At 42.2% G+C, this 21,530-nt stretch overlaps 1 protein-coding gene across 1 annotated transcript in view; it reads right to left on the bottom strand.

Moving 5' to 3' along the window:
- Positions 1-2,471: 2,471 nt before the first annotated feature.
- The window catches only part of slc12a6 (solute carrier family 12 member 6), a 56,248-nt gene continuing 37,189 nt past the window's right edge, over positions 2,472-21,530 (bottom strand). Inside the window, 9 exon segments of the mRNA XM_080452068.1 lie at positions 2,472-8,089; positions 8,792-8,925; positions 11,001-11,359; positions 14,498-14,605; positions 14,878-15,009; positions 16,844-17,013; positions 18,605-18,800; positions 19,350-19,396; positions 19,399-19,517. Of these exon segments, the coding sequence (XP_080308194.1) occupies positions 7,998-8,089; positions 8,792-8,925; positions 11,001-11,359; positions 14,498-14,605; positions 14,878-15,009; positions 16,844-17,013; positions 18,605-18,800; positions 19,350-19,396; positions 19,399-19,517 (1,357 nt within the window). The 3' untranslated portion in view covers positions 2,472-7,997.

The following is a 21,530-nucleotide window of genomic DNA, read 5'->3' as shown; positions in this document are numbered from 1 at the left end:
GCACAAGTTTTCAAATGTATAAAAAACTTTTGAAAATAGCAGCTCTACAAGCTCACAAGTAGATCTGCTATTTTCAAATGGCCGAAATGTGTATAGAGCTGAAGTGGTTACTCTATGTTTTGTAATAATAATCAATATCTACAAAGTAACTAGTAGCTAAAGTTTTCAAATAATTGTAGTGGAGTAAAAGTACAATATTTGCCTCTGAGATGTACTGGAGTAGAAGTAAAAGTACTGACAATTGGAAATACTCCAGTAAAGTAAAAAATACCTCAGAATCCTACTAAAGTACAGTACTTGAGTAAATGTACTTAATTACTTTACACCACTGGTCATAATAACAAGAACGAGCCGAATGGTTCGAGGCTATACAACGGTACTGGGCCATATATGATATTAAAATATCAAAACAATCAACTCCTGTCAAACACTTATACCAACATTAATACGGTGTTATTAGACAACATCTCTGGAGGATAGAAGGCACTTAAACTGCCTACAATAAAGACCATTTGAGAGATCATAGGCCTCACGGTGAAATGTGGATTAGAGAGAGACAGGAGGATTATGATCTATAGGTTTAAAGACCAGTGGAGTAGGATTGTCTATAGGCTATAGGAGGGGGCAGAAAGAATATAATTATATATATAATGTGACGTGAAGGACATTGTAATGATGACAATCTAACGGGACACATCATCACACACTAGGCCGGGTGTGAAAAGCCATTATTGTGTTATTGTGACAACCAGAGATGTCTGTTAAACAGTCTGTAGTTTATCATCATGTTATGACAGATGGCTTCTCTTCTAATGTCGAAAAGTCGTTTCGTTTTAACGGGTGTCTGTTCTTCCTCTTACCTCCATGCTCACCCCGAATTATGATATTTTTTTATCCCACTTTTTAGTGAACTTCTGGACCCAGAAATGATTTCCTCTCAAACAGTCATCCATGCAAATGATCCATAGAGTTATAATGTATCTAGAGAACGGACTGCCCCGTCCCCACCAATTCAATTCTACGAAAGTTGCTCACAAGCGCATGAAGCATCCGGAAGTACCGCGACTTCCTGGATTGGCTCCATTTTTGGAGCCAATAGAGCATGCGCACCAGCGTCTCAGACGGTAAACGCACGCGTAGTAGCGTATGAAATGTGGAATTCCTGCAATCTCAGATATGACCACCAGGTGACGGCAACTTCACTGTTCTAACGCGGAGTTGGGGGCTCGCACTAAACATGGAGGCACCGGCTTAATGCTTCCGGATTGTACGTACAAGTGGAAGTGACGTTATCACGTCAAGCAGCGCACCGACGACGTTTTTAGTCTACTGTAGTAACAGTGGTGGAAAAACTAGTAACTAAGGGTTTTAGTTAGTTAGTTAGTTTTAGTTAAGGGGGGTTAAATAATTGTATTGGATTAAAAGTACAATATTTGTCTCAGATGTAGTGGAGTAGAAGTAAAAGTATTGGAAATACTAGTACAGTAAAGTACAAATACCTCAACATTTTACTTAAGTACAGTACTTGATTAGCAATCCCATAATAAGACCTCATGTAGGCAAAATGTGTGAAAAATATGGGAATTTTTAACAAATAATTCCTAAAAAAATAAAATAATAATGGAGCTGGGAACTTCTTCTTTGGTCCACCCATTCCTGGGACATGAGCCTTGTTCAGTGAAGGTTCAGTGACTGACACTAAGTACATTTACTCAAGTACTGTACTTGAGTACAATTTTTTAGGTACATTTGAGGTATATTTTGATGCCAATACCTTTATACTTTTACTTAAGTAAATTCTGAATACCAGACTTTTACTTGTAAGGGAGTATTTCTACATTGTAGTATTGATACTTTTACTCAAGTAAAAAAATGGAGCACTTCTTCCACCACTGTCTATCACTATAGGGTAGATGTTTGTATCATGAGGAAATATATGATAAAAGATAAATAATGACAAAATAATAATAATAATAATAATAATATAGGTAAGACTGTAGACTGTATATATTTAGGTCGGGTCTATAATGCATTATAAGTGTATTTATAATGTGGTTATAAGGCATTATAGCCTAACATTTGTTGTTATACAATATAATTATGCATAGCAACTTACAACAAGCTGGTCATAATGCATTATAAGCTCAGTGGAACAGCACATTATAACTACCATAATTTAGTCAGTTATAAAGTGTCTTTGTTATAAGTTGCTATCCATAATTATAAACATTTATAAGAAGTGTTATGAAGCCCTATAAGTGCATTATAAATGCAATTATAATGCATTATAGTCACAACCTTAAGTTAAGTGTTACCTGGTAGTTATGTGCTGTTCTACTGTAATATACAGTTTTACCATAATGTATAATAAATAACAATACATTTAATCATATTTCAAGTAAACAACAGCCTAAACATGGAAGTACTCACACTAAACACAGTGATATGAAAAAAGACCCAGAAGTCTTGAATGTTTTCTTTCAAAGTTGGTTTATTTACTTCCATATTTCTCAAGCAAAGTTTTTTTTTTTCATTATTATTAATTTTATATTAATGTAATTAAAAAAAGATAAAACTTGGAATTCTTCTTTCTTTATATACAAGCAAAAAGAAAATGATAAGAAATAAAAAAAACAAAATAATAGAACTTAAAACAATCCCTGCACAATACACTGAATAAGAGGATCTAAGCATCTGAATGGAATTAAAACAACTTCCAGTTTGTAGCTCCCTCCGATAAGCAATGAACTCACAAGCACGGAGGGAGCTAATACACACACGCACACTCACACACACACTCACACACACACACACACACACACACACACACACACACCAGGAAGAGTGGGCACTAAGGAAGAATGGGCACCTCGATGTAAATTTGAAAAATGTTCCCAAAATGTTAAAAAACAAAATATTTGGAAAACGGTCGTAAGTAAAGTAAAGCATACATGATTAGAACATGCTTGGACGTTCGACCATTAAGGTCTAATATTTCTACAATTGCTTCAAAACCTGTATATCCATTCATTTTGGGCATAAACAAGAAGTTGAAGGATACATTTCAGTCTGATAGTGATGTACCGTGCATGTTCATCATGTACTTAATCATTACTTAAGAACATTTTTCAATTATTTTATTTTTTTACATTTTGGAAAAAATAGCCAATTTTACATAGAGGTGCCCACTCTTCCTTAGTGCCCACTCTTCTTGTGTACACACACACACACACACACACACACACACACACACACACACACACACACACACACACACACACACACACACACACACACACACACACACACACACACACACACACACACACACAGCAGGAGAATGCCAAAAGGTTGTAGCTGAGGTGTATACAGTGACTTCGGGATATGCATGGAACAAGTAGCGTGGCGTGGTATAAAACAACTTAATGATGAGTGCAACGGAGCTGAATGCACCCACATATCAATTGCACGTTGTGCAAACAAACACTCACACACATTTAATGTCTCTCTCAAATACAGCGAAAATACAAAAAAACAAACAAAAAAAACAAAACGTTTTGACGACATGCAGTGCAGTGGTCCCCTCAACGCCGGTTCATTGTGCCAACACTCCATTTGACTATTGCTAGAACACTGTTATCCTGTTTTTTTTTAAATACTTCATTTTCCACTTTCCGAGGCTTTCATTTTTACCCACACACTATTACTATTACATGGTTCTACCTCGTTTTCTCTCTCTCACCCACACACACTACACTTCTACCGCCTATGTACGGACACAAACGAAACATATGAACCTAAAGAAATGCAGGCCAGTTTATCGTCACTGTCGGGCAGAAACCTCTTATCTCCATATTTTAACTCTTTGCGTTTTTCGTAAATTAACGCCCTACCTAGATGATACTACAGCGTCACACAAAAATGTGTCGATCTGCCATTTTTTTGGATTTGAATCCTGAAAAGTAACAGTTTTGGACATATGAGATTTCCACCCAACAGAGACGTTGTGAAGCAGATCAGAGAGAATCTTGGCTTCAATCCTCGCTAAAAGTGAATTCATTATTCTTAATTCTCTGCCTTCGGACTGATCTCGTCTGACGGCCTGAATCCACTGGCCCGGGCTGCACCCGGGCTGCAGACACATGGCAGTCCCCAGGCAGACAGGAGTCATCACAAAGACCAGAAAGCATCTGGAAAGTCTGAAAGTAGTAGTTTAGTGTGCGTTTATGTGTCTTATAAATTACATTCTAACTGAACTGTGCACGTAAGGTGAGGCCTTCCAAACTTGACCCGGCCAGGGCAAGTACCAACACAGCCGCGAGACAGATTTATACTTAGTTGCGAGCCGGCGTCATGCGTGAAAATATCTGATCTAAAGCTCAATCGGATATCAGATCGAAGCTCACGACGCGTCGTGCCTGTGAAGCATTGAGCTTGTAGATCTGCAATTCTTTGGTGCACGACAACTTCGCGCAACTAAATATAACACAGGCCATATGAGACCAGGACGCTGCTCTTCATCCACCTGGGCCACAAAGAGACTGACCCAAAAAAAGTTCCAATCCCAGACATTTGTCCCCCAAAAAGGCCAGGTGGGGTCATCAAAAACGTTTTTTATGGGGTACTGGTAAAATAGTTTAAAACTTTTTAAAAATGCTTTAATTGGCACTACGGTTACTGAGAAATGTCCACTGGAAGCTTGTTAGCATGTTGTAGCAATGCTAATGGAATGAATGGTATCGGCTAGCCAATTGTTGAGCCCCTATTATTGGCACCCTTATTAAGACCACCTCCATGCACCTTCGAAGTTCGAACTCGGCCTTCATTGTGATCTGAACTGAAGATTCGCGACTGCATCTAGCAAGGTTGTGATGCTATTGCGGTGACAAAAGTTTATATATATACCAGCCAGGTACCCCAGATACCAGGTGATATACTGTATACACAGGATATCAGACATATACCAGGTGATACCAGATACCACACATACCAGATAAAAACAATACCAGCCACGCTGTCGCGGCTGGTAAAAAGATATTCCCTCAGTTGGTGTTTTGATATGGTAATGGAGTGTTGTTGTCTAAAACATAAATGTCAGTATATATAAAGGGACCTCTCGGTACAAAGTCCGGGAGGGGGTTATGTGTTAAGTGCTGAAGAGAGCGTCCTGGTCCGTTGGCTGCCAAACCAGTCTCTTCAGTAGACAGCCGGGCATGGATCAGGTACTCGATCCCACAGGTGTTCTGATTGGGTTGAGATCTTAGTGACTGTGAAGGCCATAGCATATGATTCACATCCTTTTGCATTACACATCGAACCATTCTGTGACCCCCCCGTGCTGCCACACATGCACTCGCCCACTTGGAGACTATATGGCGAAGGATGTGTGATCTGAAAATATCACTTTTTTTCCCCACATCATGTATGTAGAACTGCGCCTATGGCTTTTTGCACCACTGAAATCTTTAATGTCAGGCCATCCCTGCCCTAGTCTCGTGAGCCAGACTGTTGCCTCCCACAATTTTCAAATGCTTCCGTCATGCAGCCTGGAGCGCGGAAGCTCTGAAAATTATCCCGCTTCTGTTTCGTCTTTACAGTCGTGCAAATTTGTCCTAATATAAATCTGAATCATCGAAGCCTATAAGGCTTGCTGCTTATCAGAAATGGAAATTTAAAAATAAAATGTAAAGATATTTTAAAAACACATTTTCGTGAACGGAAATGACGAACAGATGGCAGCTTCCTTTCTCAGCTTTCGGGAGGTGTAGTTCCAGACTCTATATAGCATTTGGAGAATGTGGAATAGTTGTCTGGCTACGCGAGACTATCCCTGCCCCAATAGCGAACCCTCTTTCATAGTCTCTTTAGGTCTTTTTTTTTCTTGCCATCTTGATCCAAAATCGAGGTCAACTGAGCCTGCTCAGCATTTTTATGCATGCCACAGACAAAGATAGGATATTAATTGTTAAATTGTATCATGCAGTACACCTGGATGCTATATCTGCATTTGTTATGTTTCTCCATTAAGTTATTCAGGTTTTTACATTCATGTGGCACTCGTCTGTATGTCTGGAACGATGATCTCAATTAAAAGATTAGATTTCAGATTATTAAAAAACCATAACAGTCTAAGTGATACTGTATAGCAGTCTGTGATCAGGGTTAAGGTTCAAATTAACATTAGCTTCATAGACTGTATGTTTCCTTTGATGTAGTCAATGACGTGAAATAAAAGTAGGTTAATATTACGTGTGTTACCCAACCCAGCACACATTCAACTAAGCTACCGCACTCTGTGCCACCAAAAGTCTCTCAGACCTCACCATTATTCACGCCCTCGTGTACAGTACCACACACTCTGTTCAAAAGACCACAATCTGATCAGACTAAATCGTACACTTTTGAGGGAACACCCCCCTTTTCCTCTTTAATCGGGGTGTCTCCTGACTGTGAATGACCGACTGAACCACCTTTCTGTGACTGGATTTCCACTGTATAGTAATAGAAGACAACAAAATCCTCAGTGTTAGTTTATGGACCTATGGCTCCATTTTTGGAAAGAACAAGATTGTGGATACTCTCATCCATAGAAACAGTCCGTACTCACATGGTGAATCTTCTTAGAAGTTTTTTAATTTACCGCAGCAGCAGTCATGACAAACCTTGTCCGTTTATCATGACGGCCTGTTGCGGTAAATATTTTTCACCTTGTGAGTACGAACTGTTTCTATAGACTGTTCACTGAGAGTCTGCACCCGTCTGTCCTTGTCTTAATCTATTGACAGTAGAGCACGCTCAGCTCTGGTCTTCTGTCCCATAGTATTTGGATACACTCGTCCGAAATGAGTTCTCAGGTTGGTGGCTGGCATCTCCCTTAAGGAGAAGAAGCTCTCTCACCCGGGAGAGACTCAGAGTAGAGCCGCTGTGCCTTTATGTGGAAAATGAGCCAGTTGAGGTGGTTTTTGGGCACTACGGATGCCTCCAGGGAGCTTGCCCAGAGAGGTCATCCTGGCACGCCCAGCCGGGAAGAGACCACGGGGCAGACCAAGGACCAGATGGGGGATTTTATATCCCCATGCTGGCCTGTGGGAACACCGTGGGATCCCCTGCTTAGAGTTAGCTAATGTGGCTCAGGAAAGGGAAGTATGGCATTCTCTGCCGGAGCTGTTACCTCCACGACCCAACTCAGGATAAGCAGTAAGAAGATGGATGGATGGAGTTAAACTAAAACTGAGGATTTTGATGTGTACCAAAAAACAAACGAAAACAAACAAACAAACAAACAAACACTATTCTACAACGCTAAGAATTCACACCTGCTTTCCGAACTATATTCTCTACAAAACGGAACCCTGAGCCGCATCAGTGGAACAACTCGCTCGCCTCATTCTATTGCACACACACACAGCACGCGCCGGTCCCTCATCCAACGGCTGCTGTATCGACCCATATGAAAGTCCCTTGAGGGATGACTTTTTCCACACATACACGTACAGAAGTACACACACACGCAAACACCCCACACTGGGGCCGGGCCATATATCGATATTATATTGATTCTGTGAGAGACTTCTGGAATTTTACATGTCGTAATACGGTATGGCAAAAATTGGTATTTTTGAAAATTGACATTATCATCAGAATATCGACATTGAGGTATTTGGTCAAGAATGTTGTGATATTGATTTTGTCCATATTGCCCAGCCCTACCCCACACGTACACGTACAAGAGTTGAGCACTCTTTACTCAGTCAAGGAATTGTGTTGGCATTATTTAGTTATAGCTTGTCATAAAGTGGAATGGGAACCAATGCTATGGCATACAGTGGTACAGTGGTGTAAAGACGGTAGGAGGGGAGGGGCTAGCCGAGCTGCAGCCAATGACTTATTAGTATTATGTGCCGTTTTTGTGGAGAGGCCACGCCCCCTCCCCCCAACTGCTCCACACTCCCCTCTGCTCCCTTTCATTTGATTGGCTGTTCTTTTGCTTTGTCCAATCAGGAGTAGATGGTGATGACTTCACTCCCTCCTCCTCTGACCAATAGGACACGCTCCAGTCCTTCCGTCAGAACTTCCAGGAATTCCATATCTGAACAGCAGTCAAGGACTGACACTGTTTCGGAAAAGATGATCTTTATGCACCGTTAACTTAAAGGGATAGTTCACCGCCAAAATGACTTTCTTCTATCGATAACTCACCCCATGGAGCCTTGAATTCATGGAGATTTTTTGGGGTGAACTATCTCTTTAACGCAGGTTTATGGTCCACTATCTATTTTTATTTGAACAAAGTGTGTTTAATTGTAGCTCCTCTACCTCCAAGTCAAACTCATTAAAGCAGAAGTTCCCAAACTTTCCTATGCTAAGGACTCTCAAATAGCCATAGCTTCTGGCTATTTATTTTTTATGGCTGTTTTTGCCATAGCTTGGTTATAACACATAATTACAAGAAGCTAAATGGCTTAAAACAGAACCAAGAAAATAGCAGATAAACAAATTGCATCGTGACACATTGTAGATAGACTATAATTCACTATTTTTGAAAATGAAGATTTTGAGAATAATGACATGCCCAAAAATAGGGACACCAGGTTGAAACTGGTTAAACTGGCACAATAATCTCATGAATTGAATTTGAATCCACACACACGCGCACACACATTTATGTCTATATCTTTTTTCTTTCATCTTTCTTTTCCTTTCCAATTAGCCCACTTAGAAAACCTGCACTGTATATGATGAAACATATTGCGATAGTGATTAATCTAATGAATCACCGACTCAAGGATACAGTTCTCGTCTCCTTCCTGGTTCCTGGGCGGGCCGGGCATGTTGAGCAGGACCAGCCGAGCATCATGGGATTTATTAACGATGACCTCGTTGAGCCGGACGGCCGTGTGCATCCGCCTGACATTGGAGTGATCCCTGAGGCGAGAAGAACAGTTTAACGAGCCGTCTCAATTAACAAGCGTGCTAATTGGTCGTGAAACGAGGGGAACATGAAGTGTGGATGAAGCAGCTGCCTTGTTGGTATGATTAGCATATCTGTTTGACTGTGCATATCGTTGCTGTTGGGGTGGAAACCGTGTATGTCCAAAACCGTTCCCTTTTTATTATTATTTTTAGATAATAGCCGATCTACAAGCTCACAACATTTGCTTGACATTTGCTTAGATATACAAGGTTTCTGCCCGACAACGACGATAGGCTGAAATATTTTGTGCTTGCTCTGTAAATGTGAAGGCCTGTAAAATAGAGGGCTTTGTGTGTACTGTATGTGCGTGCGTGCGAGCATTTGTTTGTTTGTTTGTGTCCATGCGTGCGTGTGTTTGTTTGTTTGTGTGCGTGTGTGCTTTTTTTCTTTTTTCTTTTTTTAAACACTTTTTTTTCTTATGTTGCAGGCAAGAATACAAGAACATGACATTTTGTGCGACATCTTATTTCCCCAATCCCCCACCCTCCCACCAAGGTCATAACAAGACAAATGACAAGACAAAAAATGAAAAAATAATAATAGTAATCACTTGACAATAAAGAAAAGGACAAGACAGACAAACAAACGGACAGACAAACCAAACAGTTTAACTTTTGACAAAGTATGTTGTGTGCGTGTGTGCTTGTCGATATTGAGATCATCCCCGCAGCCATTCTGTCTGTGTGCACTTGCATACAGTACATGCACGCTCATATTTACGTGCATGTATACAGTGGTGTCCTTCAGGGGGATCCATGGGGTCCGCAGCAAAATTTGAAACAATTTAAAGTTCAAACCGATTTTTTAAAAATATATAAATTGTATTTAATCAAATGTAATTGCAATAAATGACATTTATATGAGCATACACATATTTGGGCTATTTAAAAATAGCTCACAACGCGTTGTCAAATCTTTGTCAAATACAATACATACCACTTTGGGTACATGTACATGAACACAGTACCAGTGGTGGAAAGTAACTAAGTACATTTACTTAAGTACTGTACTTAAGTACAATTTAGATTTTTACTTGAGTATTTCCAATTTCCAATACTTTTACTCCACTACATCTCAGAGGCAAATATTGTACTTTCACTCCACTACAATTATTTGAAGATTTTAGTTACTAGTTACTTTGAAGATTTAGATTATTATTACGAAACATATACATTAAAGGGTAAGACCACTTTGGTAGGGTTTGGGTTGGGTATTTACCTTGCCATGATGTAACTCCAAAGGTGGACAAGAAATTAAAAATAATTGCTCCATTGTTTAGAAATTGATAATTCTAAATTTGCTCCTCATTGACTTACATTGTACGGTAAAACAGCTCTCAAAGTTGCCTATTTGAAGATCCGGATCCGGATCCGCGAATCCAGTCCGGGTTTTCTTCTTAATAAAAATTGCAAAATCAACAGGAAGTTAACATTTTTATATAAAAAAAAACAGTACTGGGTTTGGTGATGTTCTATATTGTCTGAATCAACTTTGTTTGCGTTTGTTTAGGTGCTAAAAGAGTGACTTTGAGAGCTGTTTTACCGTACAATGTAAGTCAATGAGGAGCATATTTTGAATTATAAATTTCTAATCAATGGAGCAATTATTTTTAATTTCTTGTCCACCTTTGGAGTTACATCATGGCAAGGCAAATACACAACCCAAACCTCTACCAAAGTGGTCTTGCCCTTTAACAACTTCAGCCCTATATACATTTCGGCCATTTGAAAATAGCAGATCTACAAGCTCACAATGCGTCGCGATGCGACACATTGTGAGCTTGTAGATCTGCTATTTTCAAAAAAAAATTATTATAAATTTCCAAAACCTGAAATGGTAGTATATTTTGATACCTATACTTTTGTACTTTTACTCAAGTACATTTTGAATTCCGGACTTTTACTTGTAACAAGAGTATTTCTATATTGCAGTATTGATACTTTTACTTGCAAAAATGTGAGTACTTTTTTCCACCACTGCACAGACACAGACACACTTGACGTCCTGGTTGGGCGGTGGTACTCACGGCCTGATACTCAGCATGTCTCTGAAGCCCTCCGGCGTGGAGCAGCCGGAGTGCTGCGCCGCACGGTACTGCAGGGTCTTGTCCCGGGTCCACGTCATCTGGACCCGCCGGTGGTGTTCCGTGGAGGAGCCGCCTCCTCCTCCCCCACCCCCACCACCACCACCTCCACCCCCACCCCCACCCCCTCCTCCTCCTCCTCCTCCTCCTCCTCCTCCTCCTCCTCCTCCTCCTCCTCCTACTCCTCCTCTTTCTCCTATAGTGGACTGTTTGGCCGTGTCCCCGGCGTCCGTGTCGTCGTCGTCGTCGGAGCCGATGCTCGTCAGACGCAGCATGGAGTTACGGTCCTTCACCAGCTGGGCCTGATGAGGGAGGGAAACACCAAGATGGCAGACGGATGCGCGCACGCACGTACACACAGGAAGGTGGAGGGGATGGTAGGTGAGATCGATAGATATTCACACAAATGGGACAGAAAGAGAGACAGAGAGACAGACAGAAACACAGACACACACACACTTTTAGAGGTGAATGACAATACACTCTCTCTCTCTCTCTCTCTCTCTCTGTCTCTTAATTCCATAGATAGCATGTTGTCTGGACAGATGCTCGTTTTGATGTTTACCTGGTATCCTAGTTTCTTTGAAGCACTACATTGTTTGCCCACAACGTTGCACAATGTGCACACTGTTGCACTACACTCTTTGCCCACTTACCTATGCAACTATTTACCTTGTTTGTTGACTATTACTCTCACTCGCTTGCTTACTCTGGCCTCACACTTGCAAGTCGTTCTGGATAAGAGCATATGCTAATTTCCAAGATTGGAAATTTGTTTTTATTAGTCGTTATGCCAATTGATTCCTCCCCCACACACATTTATGTGTGTTGTTGTCTCTGCCGTTGTATCCTACTGACCCACCTGCCAGTGAGGAGCCCCCACCGGAAGGACGTGGCATTTCTGTCATAATCCTCCCGCCCAACACTCTCTGCTTACAGGTGCTGCCCCCAGCACATAGGATTACGTGCAGTGACAGATATCACCCTCCCCTTCCCCAAACACGGAATAATTGTGTTCGTTTAGACGCTCGACAATGCCGGATGCACCCGCGGTGTAATTGTAAATTCTAATAATGTTTTTTTTCAGTTGAAAATATGTCATTTTAGTTGAGCGACAAGTCACGTCACACTTTTTCACCAAAGCACAAGTCAGGCTATACCTACACCTATACAGAAAACAACTCACTGTCGCGTTGTACAAAACGCTCTATTTAACACAACTACACAACTACTAACAAGGACAACAACATCACGGCAGGGTTTTTACTGCATTATACGAGCAGAAGTGACACAAACACATTTGAGGGACAATATAAATGGTTTGTTTTATCAGACCAGAGTCACAGATGGGTGGTAGGGGTGTGCCGATACACTAATTTCACCAAACGATACGATACGATGGATATTTGGCTCACAACTTCGATACGATTTCGATATGATACGATACGCACTTTTTTATTATGAAAATATATGGGGGGAAAAAATGCAAACAAATAATTCTGTTTTTGCATTATTCAGACGCAAACTTGTAGCTTTTCAGCTACAATAGCCGTTTTGAATCCAAATAGGGCAATAGTGTGACACCTGACCCGAAAAAAAAACAACATGTTGTCACCCTTTTCACCTCGGGCTGTTTGCATGCCTGATTATTATTATTGTAAAAAACAAAAACAAAAATTAAAACGATATTTTTTCCCCCCAAAATGATACATATCGTATCACGATATATCGCGGGATGATATATCGGCACACCCCTAATGGGTGGGGCTTAGACTATGGTTGTATCCTGCAGATGTAGCAAACCCCCACCCGTCTGTTACATGGGGAGGTTAAAACAAACCCTAAGACATTTTAGCAAATACTATTTGACCAACATTTGACTCCTAAACTCTTAAATGTACTATAAGAGGTCCAGGGTGAGCAAAAAAAGAAAAGAAGAATCCCAGAAAATATATAATACCACATCAGTATCTATCTGTGACAGGACGGGTGCTATTCCTAAGGTGGTCTACTCAACACCGCTGCTTTTGACATTGATTCAGTGGACTTACGTCATCGAAACTCCAGCGATCTCGGAGTTGCTAAGGGAACCAAAGGTAGAGGTGGATAAGGTGCACTTGACTAGTTAAGTGAGGTAATGAATGGTCACAGACATGATATAAGTAGAAGCCACTTTGGCCATAGTGTCGTACGTCAATGTCGGCACCATATTGGTAGGAGCAAATTGGCTTAACTCCCCTGCAAGAAATGTGCCTGAGTTGTTGCGAACGCGGAAGGAGGCGCGGCGAAGCCGCGCCTCCGACCAAGTGGAGCTTACTATGTAACCCTGCTCAGGTTGTGTGTGTGTGTGTCTGTCTGTGTGTCTGTGTGTCTGCGATTCTGTCTGTGTTCATGCTCTCATTGGCTCACATGGCCCCATGTGACTCACATGCGTGCACTGCCTGTAAGCAGCCTCCAGAGTGCGCCAGAGTGCAGGAATTTAGACAATGCACACCAGCCTGACTGACACACACACACACACACACACACACACACACACACACACACACACACACACACACACACACACACACACACACACACACACACACACACACACACACACACACACACACACACACACACACACACACACACACACACACACACACACACACACACACACACACAGATTCCAAGTCCGTAAATACACAATATTTTCGAGCTGCGTTCGCTTCCAGCGTTCGCGCGTCTTACTTGTATATAGGTACCTGAGACCAAAGCTTTTTTACTGTTTTATAGCCATTACTCTCGAAGTAAGATAAAGTGTTTTGGTATGAAAACACTAAGTATCATTTAACCAAGTTATATCATAACTACATGTGTGATATTTGTAACAAACCAAACCGCTTGAAAATCGGTTGAGAATTCAGCAAGTTAGGACGGTTTAAAATTGTGGAGAGACCTCCTCCTTCAATAGACATACAGTACAGTACATGTATTAGGAGGCGCAGCTTGAATGGACCATTATGGCGGCCATGTTGACGCATCGCTCCAGTGGACAGCAGCAGCGGACAATGTGGTATCGACGATGAATGGTTATTGTAGAGGCTACATTCCTGGGTTCTTTCCCCCGGCTCCTTCAGGCTTAGTTTTGAAGTGTCCTTGAGCAAGACCACTGAACCCCTAACTGCTCCGGGTGAGCAGGTTGGTGCCTTGCATGGTTTCCTCTGTTGTCGGTGTGTGAATGTAATGTAAAGTGCTTTGGAGAAAGGTGCTGTTATATAAATGCACCATTATCATCATGTCACTCTCACACCTTTTCTCAATCTCGCACTCTCTCTCGCGCGCGCGCACACACGCACACGCACACGCACCCGCACACACACACACACACACACACACACACACACACACACACACACACACACACACACACACACGTAGCCTGACAAGCTCACCTCTTTCTCTCTGTCTGACTTGGAGAGTCTCATCTGGCGCAGCATCTGAGACCTCTGCTCCATCATCAGGGTTCTCTCATAGGTGTACGCACTGATATCACTGTCATGCTGCCAGGAGAGGAGAATAGAAATAATGTAAACAGTCTTCTCTCTCTTTTTTTGTTTGTTGCTTTTTACCCCTTTTTCTCCTCAATTTAGTCGTGATGACAATTAATTAGATTTTTCAAAAAGATTGCAGATATACAAGCTTGTGATGAGCTTGTAGATCTGCTATTTTTGAATAGCCCAAAGTATAAAATAATGGTTATAGCCAAAAAAATCTAAAATGACACAGTATGCGTTCCCGGATTGAATGAGATAAATAAAAACAAACGGCCTACCATCTCAACCACCTCCACATCGGCCTCGATCCGCAGGTGATAGAGGAAGGTGGCCAGGTCTTTCTTCATCTGGATGGAGTTGTCCTCCAGCTGGGCCACGGTGAAGATACGCATGCTACACTTACGCCACACCTGAGGAACACAGGGGCGGTAAAGATAATACAGGTTGATAAATAAATAGCCCAAGCACACATTTATATCAGTTTTTTAAATCTTAATAATACCATAATAAATACACCAATACATCTATTCTAATATTCTAATAGCCGATCTTCAATCTCACAAGGGATCACATTAGATCTTCTATTTTCACCAAATATTTGCTGAATGTTAGCCTATTATGACATTCTGGAAAAACTAGACATTTTTATTCCAAAAATGTATATGTTGGCTATTAGATATACAAGCTTGTACATCTGCTATTTTTAACACATTAAATCTCAACAATTAAATCTTCTCTTCAGGGGGTCCCTGGTACAAAACATTTTCAAATGGGGGTCTGCGGCCAAATATATACTGTATCAATTTGGGGGTCTTTGACAAAAACAATTACATGGATGCTTTCCTGGATTGAAGGGTATAAGAATATAGGCTTTCCAGGTCTAAATGGGTTAAGCTGTAAAGTAAATTATTATGTGTGAATGTGAATGAAGCCACACAAATCACAATATAGTAGATGATAACAAACAGAAATCCTTGTCAGGACGCAGTCGGGACAAGTTTTCCACTTGTAAAATGTCAACTGAGCCGACGGCCGTCAGTGCACATATATATCACTGTCACTGGCAAACACTGCATGTCCACTGGCATCTTGTCTGTGTAAAACCCAGGAAATGCCTAGTCATGAAAGTAGTATTGTAGTTCATAATTTATGCATATCATTTTTTTCATCAAATCACTTAGTTGCCCCAACATTGTGCTTGTAAAGTAGTTTTGTTCTTATATCTAGGGTTTAAATGCATTGCACAAACCATTATTCTATGCAATTTACAATTTAGGCATTTAGCAGACACCCTTATCCAGAGCGATTTAACAGTAAGGAAGGTAAACACGTACATCGGATGCAAAGAGACAGTGCAGTGCCTCAGTAAACTAGGATCTGAGGTAAACCATGAACCTATCTATCATCAGTCTAAAGAAACAATGTACTATCCGAATAATTGAAACTATAGGATACCAGCAGGTAAACGAATGAACCTAGCATCTGTCTAAATAACCTACACGCACACCCACCCGTCCACCTACCTGGCAGAATTGAGTACAATGGACCACAATGGAAACCAGTCCCCCGGGGCTTTTTGTGTTATCATTTTAGAAAATATTTTTATTTTTATTTTACTGTACTGCCGTGCAGTTATCAAACATGTTAACCCCTTAAGACCTGAGGTACGATTGACTACAAATGTCTTCTAAATCCTAACAGTTTTCAGATCAATGGTGCTCAAACGTATTCATGTCAAGGACCCCCATGTATTTGGCCGCGGACCCCCATCTGAAAATATTTTGTTCCAGGGACCCCCAGAAGCAAAGATTTGAGTTAAAAATGTTTGCTTTAAAAAATATTCAAAGATTTGCAAAAAAAATGAATATTTTTCAAAAAATACCAGATCTACAAGCTCATAGCACGGCACTCGGTGCCGCGCAATGAGCTTGTATATCTGCTACTTTTGAATAGCAAAAGTATAAAATAATGGTTTAAGTGGTTACACAGATGCGTTCCCGGTTTTAATGGGTTAATTAATTATTCAATCAATCAATCAATCAATCCAAAAACCTATACAGTACACACACACACACACACACACACACACACACACACACACACACACACACACACACACACACACACACACACACACACACACACACACACACACACACACACACACACACACACACACACACACACACACACACACACACACACACACAGGGATATACATTTGAGTATCCATCCCATCCATACCTTGTGTTGTTTGAGCAGGAAGGGCAGCAGCATGAGCATGCCTCCATCATGGACGATCCACCACACGTCTATGTAGCCCTCGGTGCAGGGCTCACTGTTGCCCGGGAACAGAGAGATGTTCTTGGGCACCAGCAGAGCCAGGTGGGCTGCCGTGGTCACCCGCACTGTGTCTGGAAGACAGACAGGGGGCGCTGTTACACCAAATGCTGCCCTACTGTTCCTCCTCTATTTCCATAGACATAAATAATATGGTGTATCATTGGCAGGGGAAACTGGCCATAACTCCATTGCGAGAAATATGCCTGTGTTCTACATAAGTACCCTAATCATTATTGTTACTATCTACATAAGATAATATGTGTCAGTATGAAAACCAATTAAACCGTATATGGTTCACCCGACCCGATCTCACACAACATAGTGCACATTGCACGGATGTCATTCCGTACAAAACCCGAAAACCCGCGCTTAGCCGCCTGGTATACCCTCCATTGACTAAACCATTTCGGAGGCGCGCAATCTCAAGCGAACTGGAGCCAAGTGAAGCACCACCGAGTGAGCTAAAACTAGTTGCCGTGCTGAACGTTGCGACGTTCGCTTGAGCCTACTCAGCGCCGTTTGAGTTATATACCGATAGGCACAGAATCGTAAATCATGTTGTGGGGACTGCTCTGCTTCCGGGTTGCAACCCGGTTATTTCACCGTGGGATTCGTGGCTCATATGCACAGGTTTTGGGGTTTTCTAGGTGTCTATGTACAGAATGACATCCGTGCAATGTGCACTATGTTGTAGGAGATCAGGCTGGTTGACCGGAGTGTTTTCTGGGGGAACGCTTTTTTCTGATAACCAGTAAAAAAAACACATTGAGACTGAAGTCTCTTTTACGAGTGTGAACTTGTGAAGCAATCCTTTTAACCCATTAAGACCGGGAACGCATCTGTGTAACCACTTAAATCATTATTTTATACTGTGGCTATTCAAAAATAGCAGATATACAAGCTCATAGCTTGTATATCTGTTTGCTTTAAAAAATATATATATTCAAAGATTTGCGCAAATTTACTAAAATAGCGGATCTACAAGGTCATAGCGAATCTACAAGGTATGACCTTGTAGATTCGCTATTTTAGAAAAATCGTGAAAAATCTCAAATCTTTGAATACATATATATTTCTAAAGCAAACATGTTTTACTCAAATCTTTGCTTCTGGGGGTCCCTGGTACTAAATATTTTGAGATGGGGGGTCCGCGGCCAAATACAGATAATTGTGGGGGTCCTTGACATGAAAAAGCACTGATATCATAGCAACATAAGTTTTTTCAAAAAACTGTTAGGATTTAGAAGACATTTGTAGAATCGGCCTCATGTCTGTGTACTTACAACTCACTAGAGGGATCACAAAAGCCAATTTGATCATTCCACGACCAGGGCCCAAAATACGCAAGGCTTTTTCTCTCCAATGTGGCAGCCCTGTTGATGCGTTGCTCTAATTAAAAGCAGCGTCCAATACAGTATCTACATGTATATTATCTAGAATGCTCTAATTCTCTCTCTCTCCCCTTTATCTGTCCAACTCCCTTCTCTCTCTTTCCCCTTTTAACGCTCCTCTGTCTATCCCTCCATTCTCTCTCTCTCACCCCTATTCAACCCCTATAACTGCTCTTTCTCTCCCTCCCCCATCATCTCCCTCTACCTGACCCCATCGTCACTCTGACCCTCTTTCTCTCTCTCTCCCTCCTCCTTCCTCCTCTATACTCACTGATAAAGGTCTTCCAGGACTGGGGGTCCTCGCTCTGCCTCCAGGCGTGAGGCCAGCCCATCACCACGGTGTTGGGTTTCATCCCCCCCAGGCCGCTGGACTGGATCATGTGGCTGATGCCGTCGCGGGGCTTCTGGGCCACGATGCACTGGCAGAAGCCCTTCACTCGCTCCTTGTCCATGAGCAGCTTCATGGTCTGGAGGGAGGGATGAGTATTACTTTACAGTGGTTCTCAACCAGTGGTCCTTGAGGGGGTTCCAAGGTGGTCCCCAGCTAAATGATGGAGAGTTGGTAACCAAATGGACCCTTATAGATCTTTAACTCTTGAGAGTGTAAAATGAAACCAAATGGACCCTTATCATTATTAAACATCTGCATTACTTAATTATAGAATTGTTATTTTGATTAACGTTTGCCTGTTATCTCTCCTATTGGTACCAACATCAATACAGCATGGAATTGTGGACAAAATCTTATCCAACAATAGCAAAATATTCTAAGTCTTGGGTCTGAGAGGCTAAATCTCATCGAATGGAGGTTCCGTGGCTCAAATGCCCGAATAAATAATGGACATCGATATGAACAGGGTTGAAAACCACCGCTTTAGCTCAACTCAGTTCACTTCACTTCAGCTGAGGTGCAGCCCTAGTTGAGTATGTAATTCAGTAATCCAGTAATTCAATGTAGTGTAGTGTAGGTTTGTGTAGTATAATGTAGAAGTGTAGACAGAGGAGGTGGTATAAACCTGTTCAGCTGCCAGGGCCTCTCCATAACTCTGGAGGAAGTTTCCTGGATGACCGTCCCCACGATGGTCAGACCCTTGCCTGCCTTCAGCTGGCTGGCAAATGTCAGCAGGTGGGGGTTCTTGACGTGTGCGTCTTCATCCAGCTTCAGCAACACCAGCAGCTGAGGTCTGGGGGGGAGAGAGAGAGAGAGAGAGAGAGAGAGAGAGACAGGGAGAGAGAGAGAGAGAGAGAGAGAGAGAGAGAGAGAGAGAGAGAGAGAGAGAGAGAGAGAGAGAGAAGGAGACACACACATGTTTCTTTCTCCATGTATTTATCCATCTGTCTTCCTGCAACCACATGAACCCTAGCGTCCATATTCTGGCTTCTGGGAATGTCATCATCATAACAGGTCAACATTTGGCGAAAATAGCCCATCTACAAGATACCGATGTGTCCCGCTGTGAGCTTGTAGATGGGCTATTTTCAGAGAAGAGATTTGGCGTAGAGGGGAAAAAAGGAGGGGGGGCGAGGATAGACCCCTGAGGCACCCCAGTCAACAAAGTATATAAGGTTTAAAGTTGTTAAAACTAGAAGTTCGGGCCGCTGCGCGGCCACGAACATCTAGCGTGACGCGTCGTACACTTCGCATCGCAGATCCAACTTACAGCCACCTCACAGTGTGAGCGAGAGTATTGTGTGAAAGTAGGCAGAAGTCGCTTATAATATTCGGACATGGCAACACTGGTGAAAAGTAAGGCAAATTCGCTTATAATCAGAGGACATGGCAACGCTGAGTGTCCTGTGCGCCTCTCTTTCTCTGTCCCTGTGTGTCTGTCCCCCTGTCTGTCGAATAAGGTTCGGTCCCACATAGAATAGCCTAGTTGGGTTCCACCTAGGGCCCAGTCCCAGTTGGGACCCACCTCGGTCCCACATAGACTTGCCTAGTTGGGGCCCACCTAGGGCCCAGGTAGAACCCACCTAAAGCCCACATGGGCAACCCAGTGGGGACCCACCTCGGTCTCACATAGATCCCCTGGGAGTCTTGGGACCCCCACGAAACATCGCGGACCCCTTCTGAACCCTGCAAAACATCACAGACCCCTTCGGACCCTTGGGGATCCCTGGAGACCTAGTGTGGTCTAGCTCTGAGATTAATGGAGTACAAAGGGAGAAAAAACGAAAGGGAAAGATGCAAACAAATTGTGTGTGTGCATTGCTTGTTGGTCGCGCAACCTGGCAACCCTGGGCTGAGGCAGACAACACATGGCGAACAGCGAACATGTGGCTCGCGCACCCAGGCAGACACAGACACGGTGAAGGAAAGCGGGAAACTGTGAAGCCACAGAGGTTGTGCAAGAGGTTGCACATGAACTCTGCAGCCGCACTGAGGCGCTCCAACGCAAACACTGTGACATTAAGCTTCACACAACGAACATGAGCACTACGCTGCTGTTTGTCCAAAACACACAATATCTCTTCTACCACCGATTCTCATCACACAGTAGAGCTGTCAGTTCTCCTCTATAATCCCATTCGAATTTCAATATATATATATATATATGTGTATATATATGTGTATATATATATATATATATATATATATATATATATATATATATATATATATATATATATATATATATTATATATATATATATATATTGAAATTCGAATGGGATTATAGAGGAGAACGGACAGCTCTACTGTGTGTCTGTGTGTCCGTGTGCCCTCCTAAAGTAGGATGTGGCCATGCAAAATGGTGGTGTTCCGTGGATTTGTAAAATATTCGCGGTAAAAAAAATTTTTACCACGAATTATTTTGATTAATTCCCAGATTAGGGGCATTTCTGCAATATTTCGCGTTGCGTTTTATTCCAATTCCATTTTTATTGTTCATTTCCGCGATTCCGTTAACATGGATTTCATATGGCTCTACACTGTCTGTGTCGCTGTCGGCTGCACGTCCCTCTTTCTCTCACCCCTCTCTCTCTCTCTGTCTGTGTCGCATCGCAGATCCACTTGACAGCCACCTCGCAGTGTTAGAGAGACCACATGCACGCTTGTTTCTGTCTGTCTCCGTCTCCCCCTCCCCCTCCCCCCTCCCTCTCTCTGTAGCTCTCCTCCTCGCCTCTCTCGCTCTGTCTCTCTCCCCCCTGTCTCTGCGTTTGCGCACGCGTTCTTGGCAAAGCTGGCCACACTCT

The sequence above is a fragment of the Gymnoscopelus braueri genome (assembly GCF_963280865.1).
Source record: "Gymnoscopelus braueri genome assembly, chromosome: 15".
NCBI lineage: Eukaryota > Metazoa > Chordata > Actinopteri > Myctophiformes > Myctophidae > Gymnoscopelus > Gymnoscopelus braueri.
This window is presented reverse-complemented; position numbering and strand designations above follow the sequence as displayed.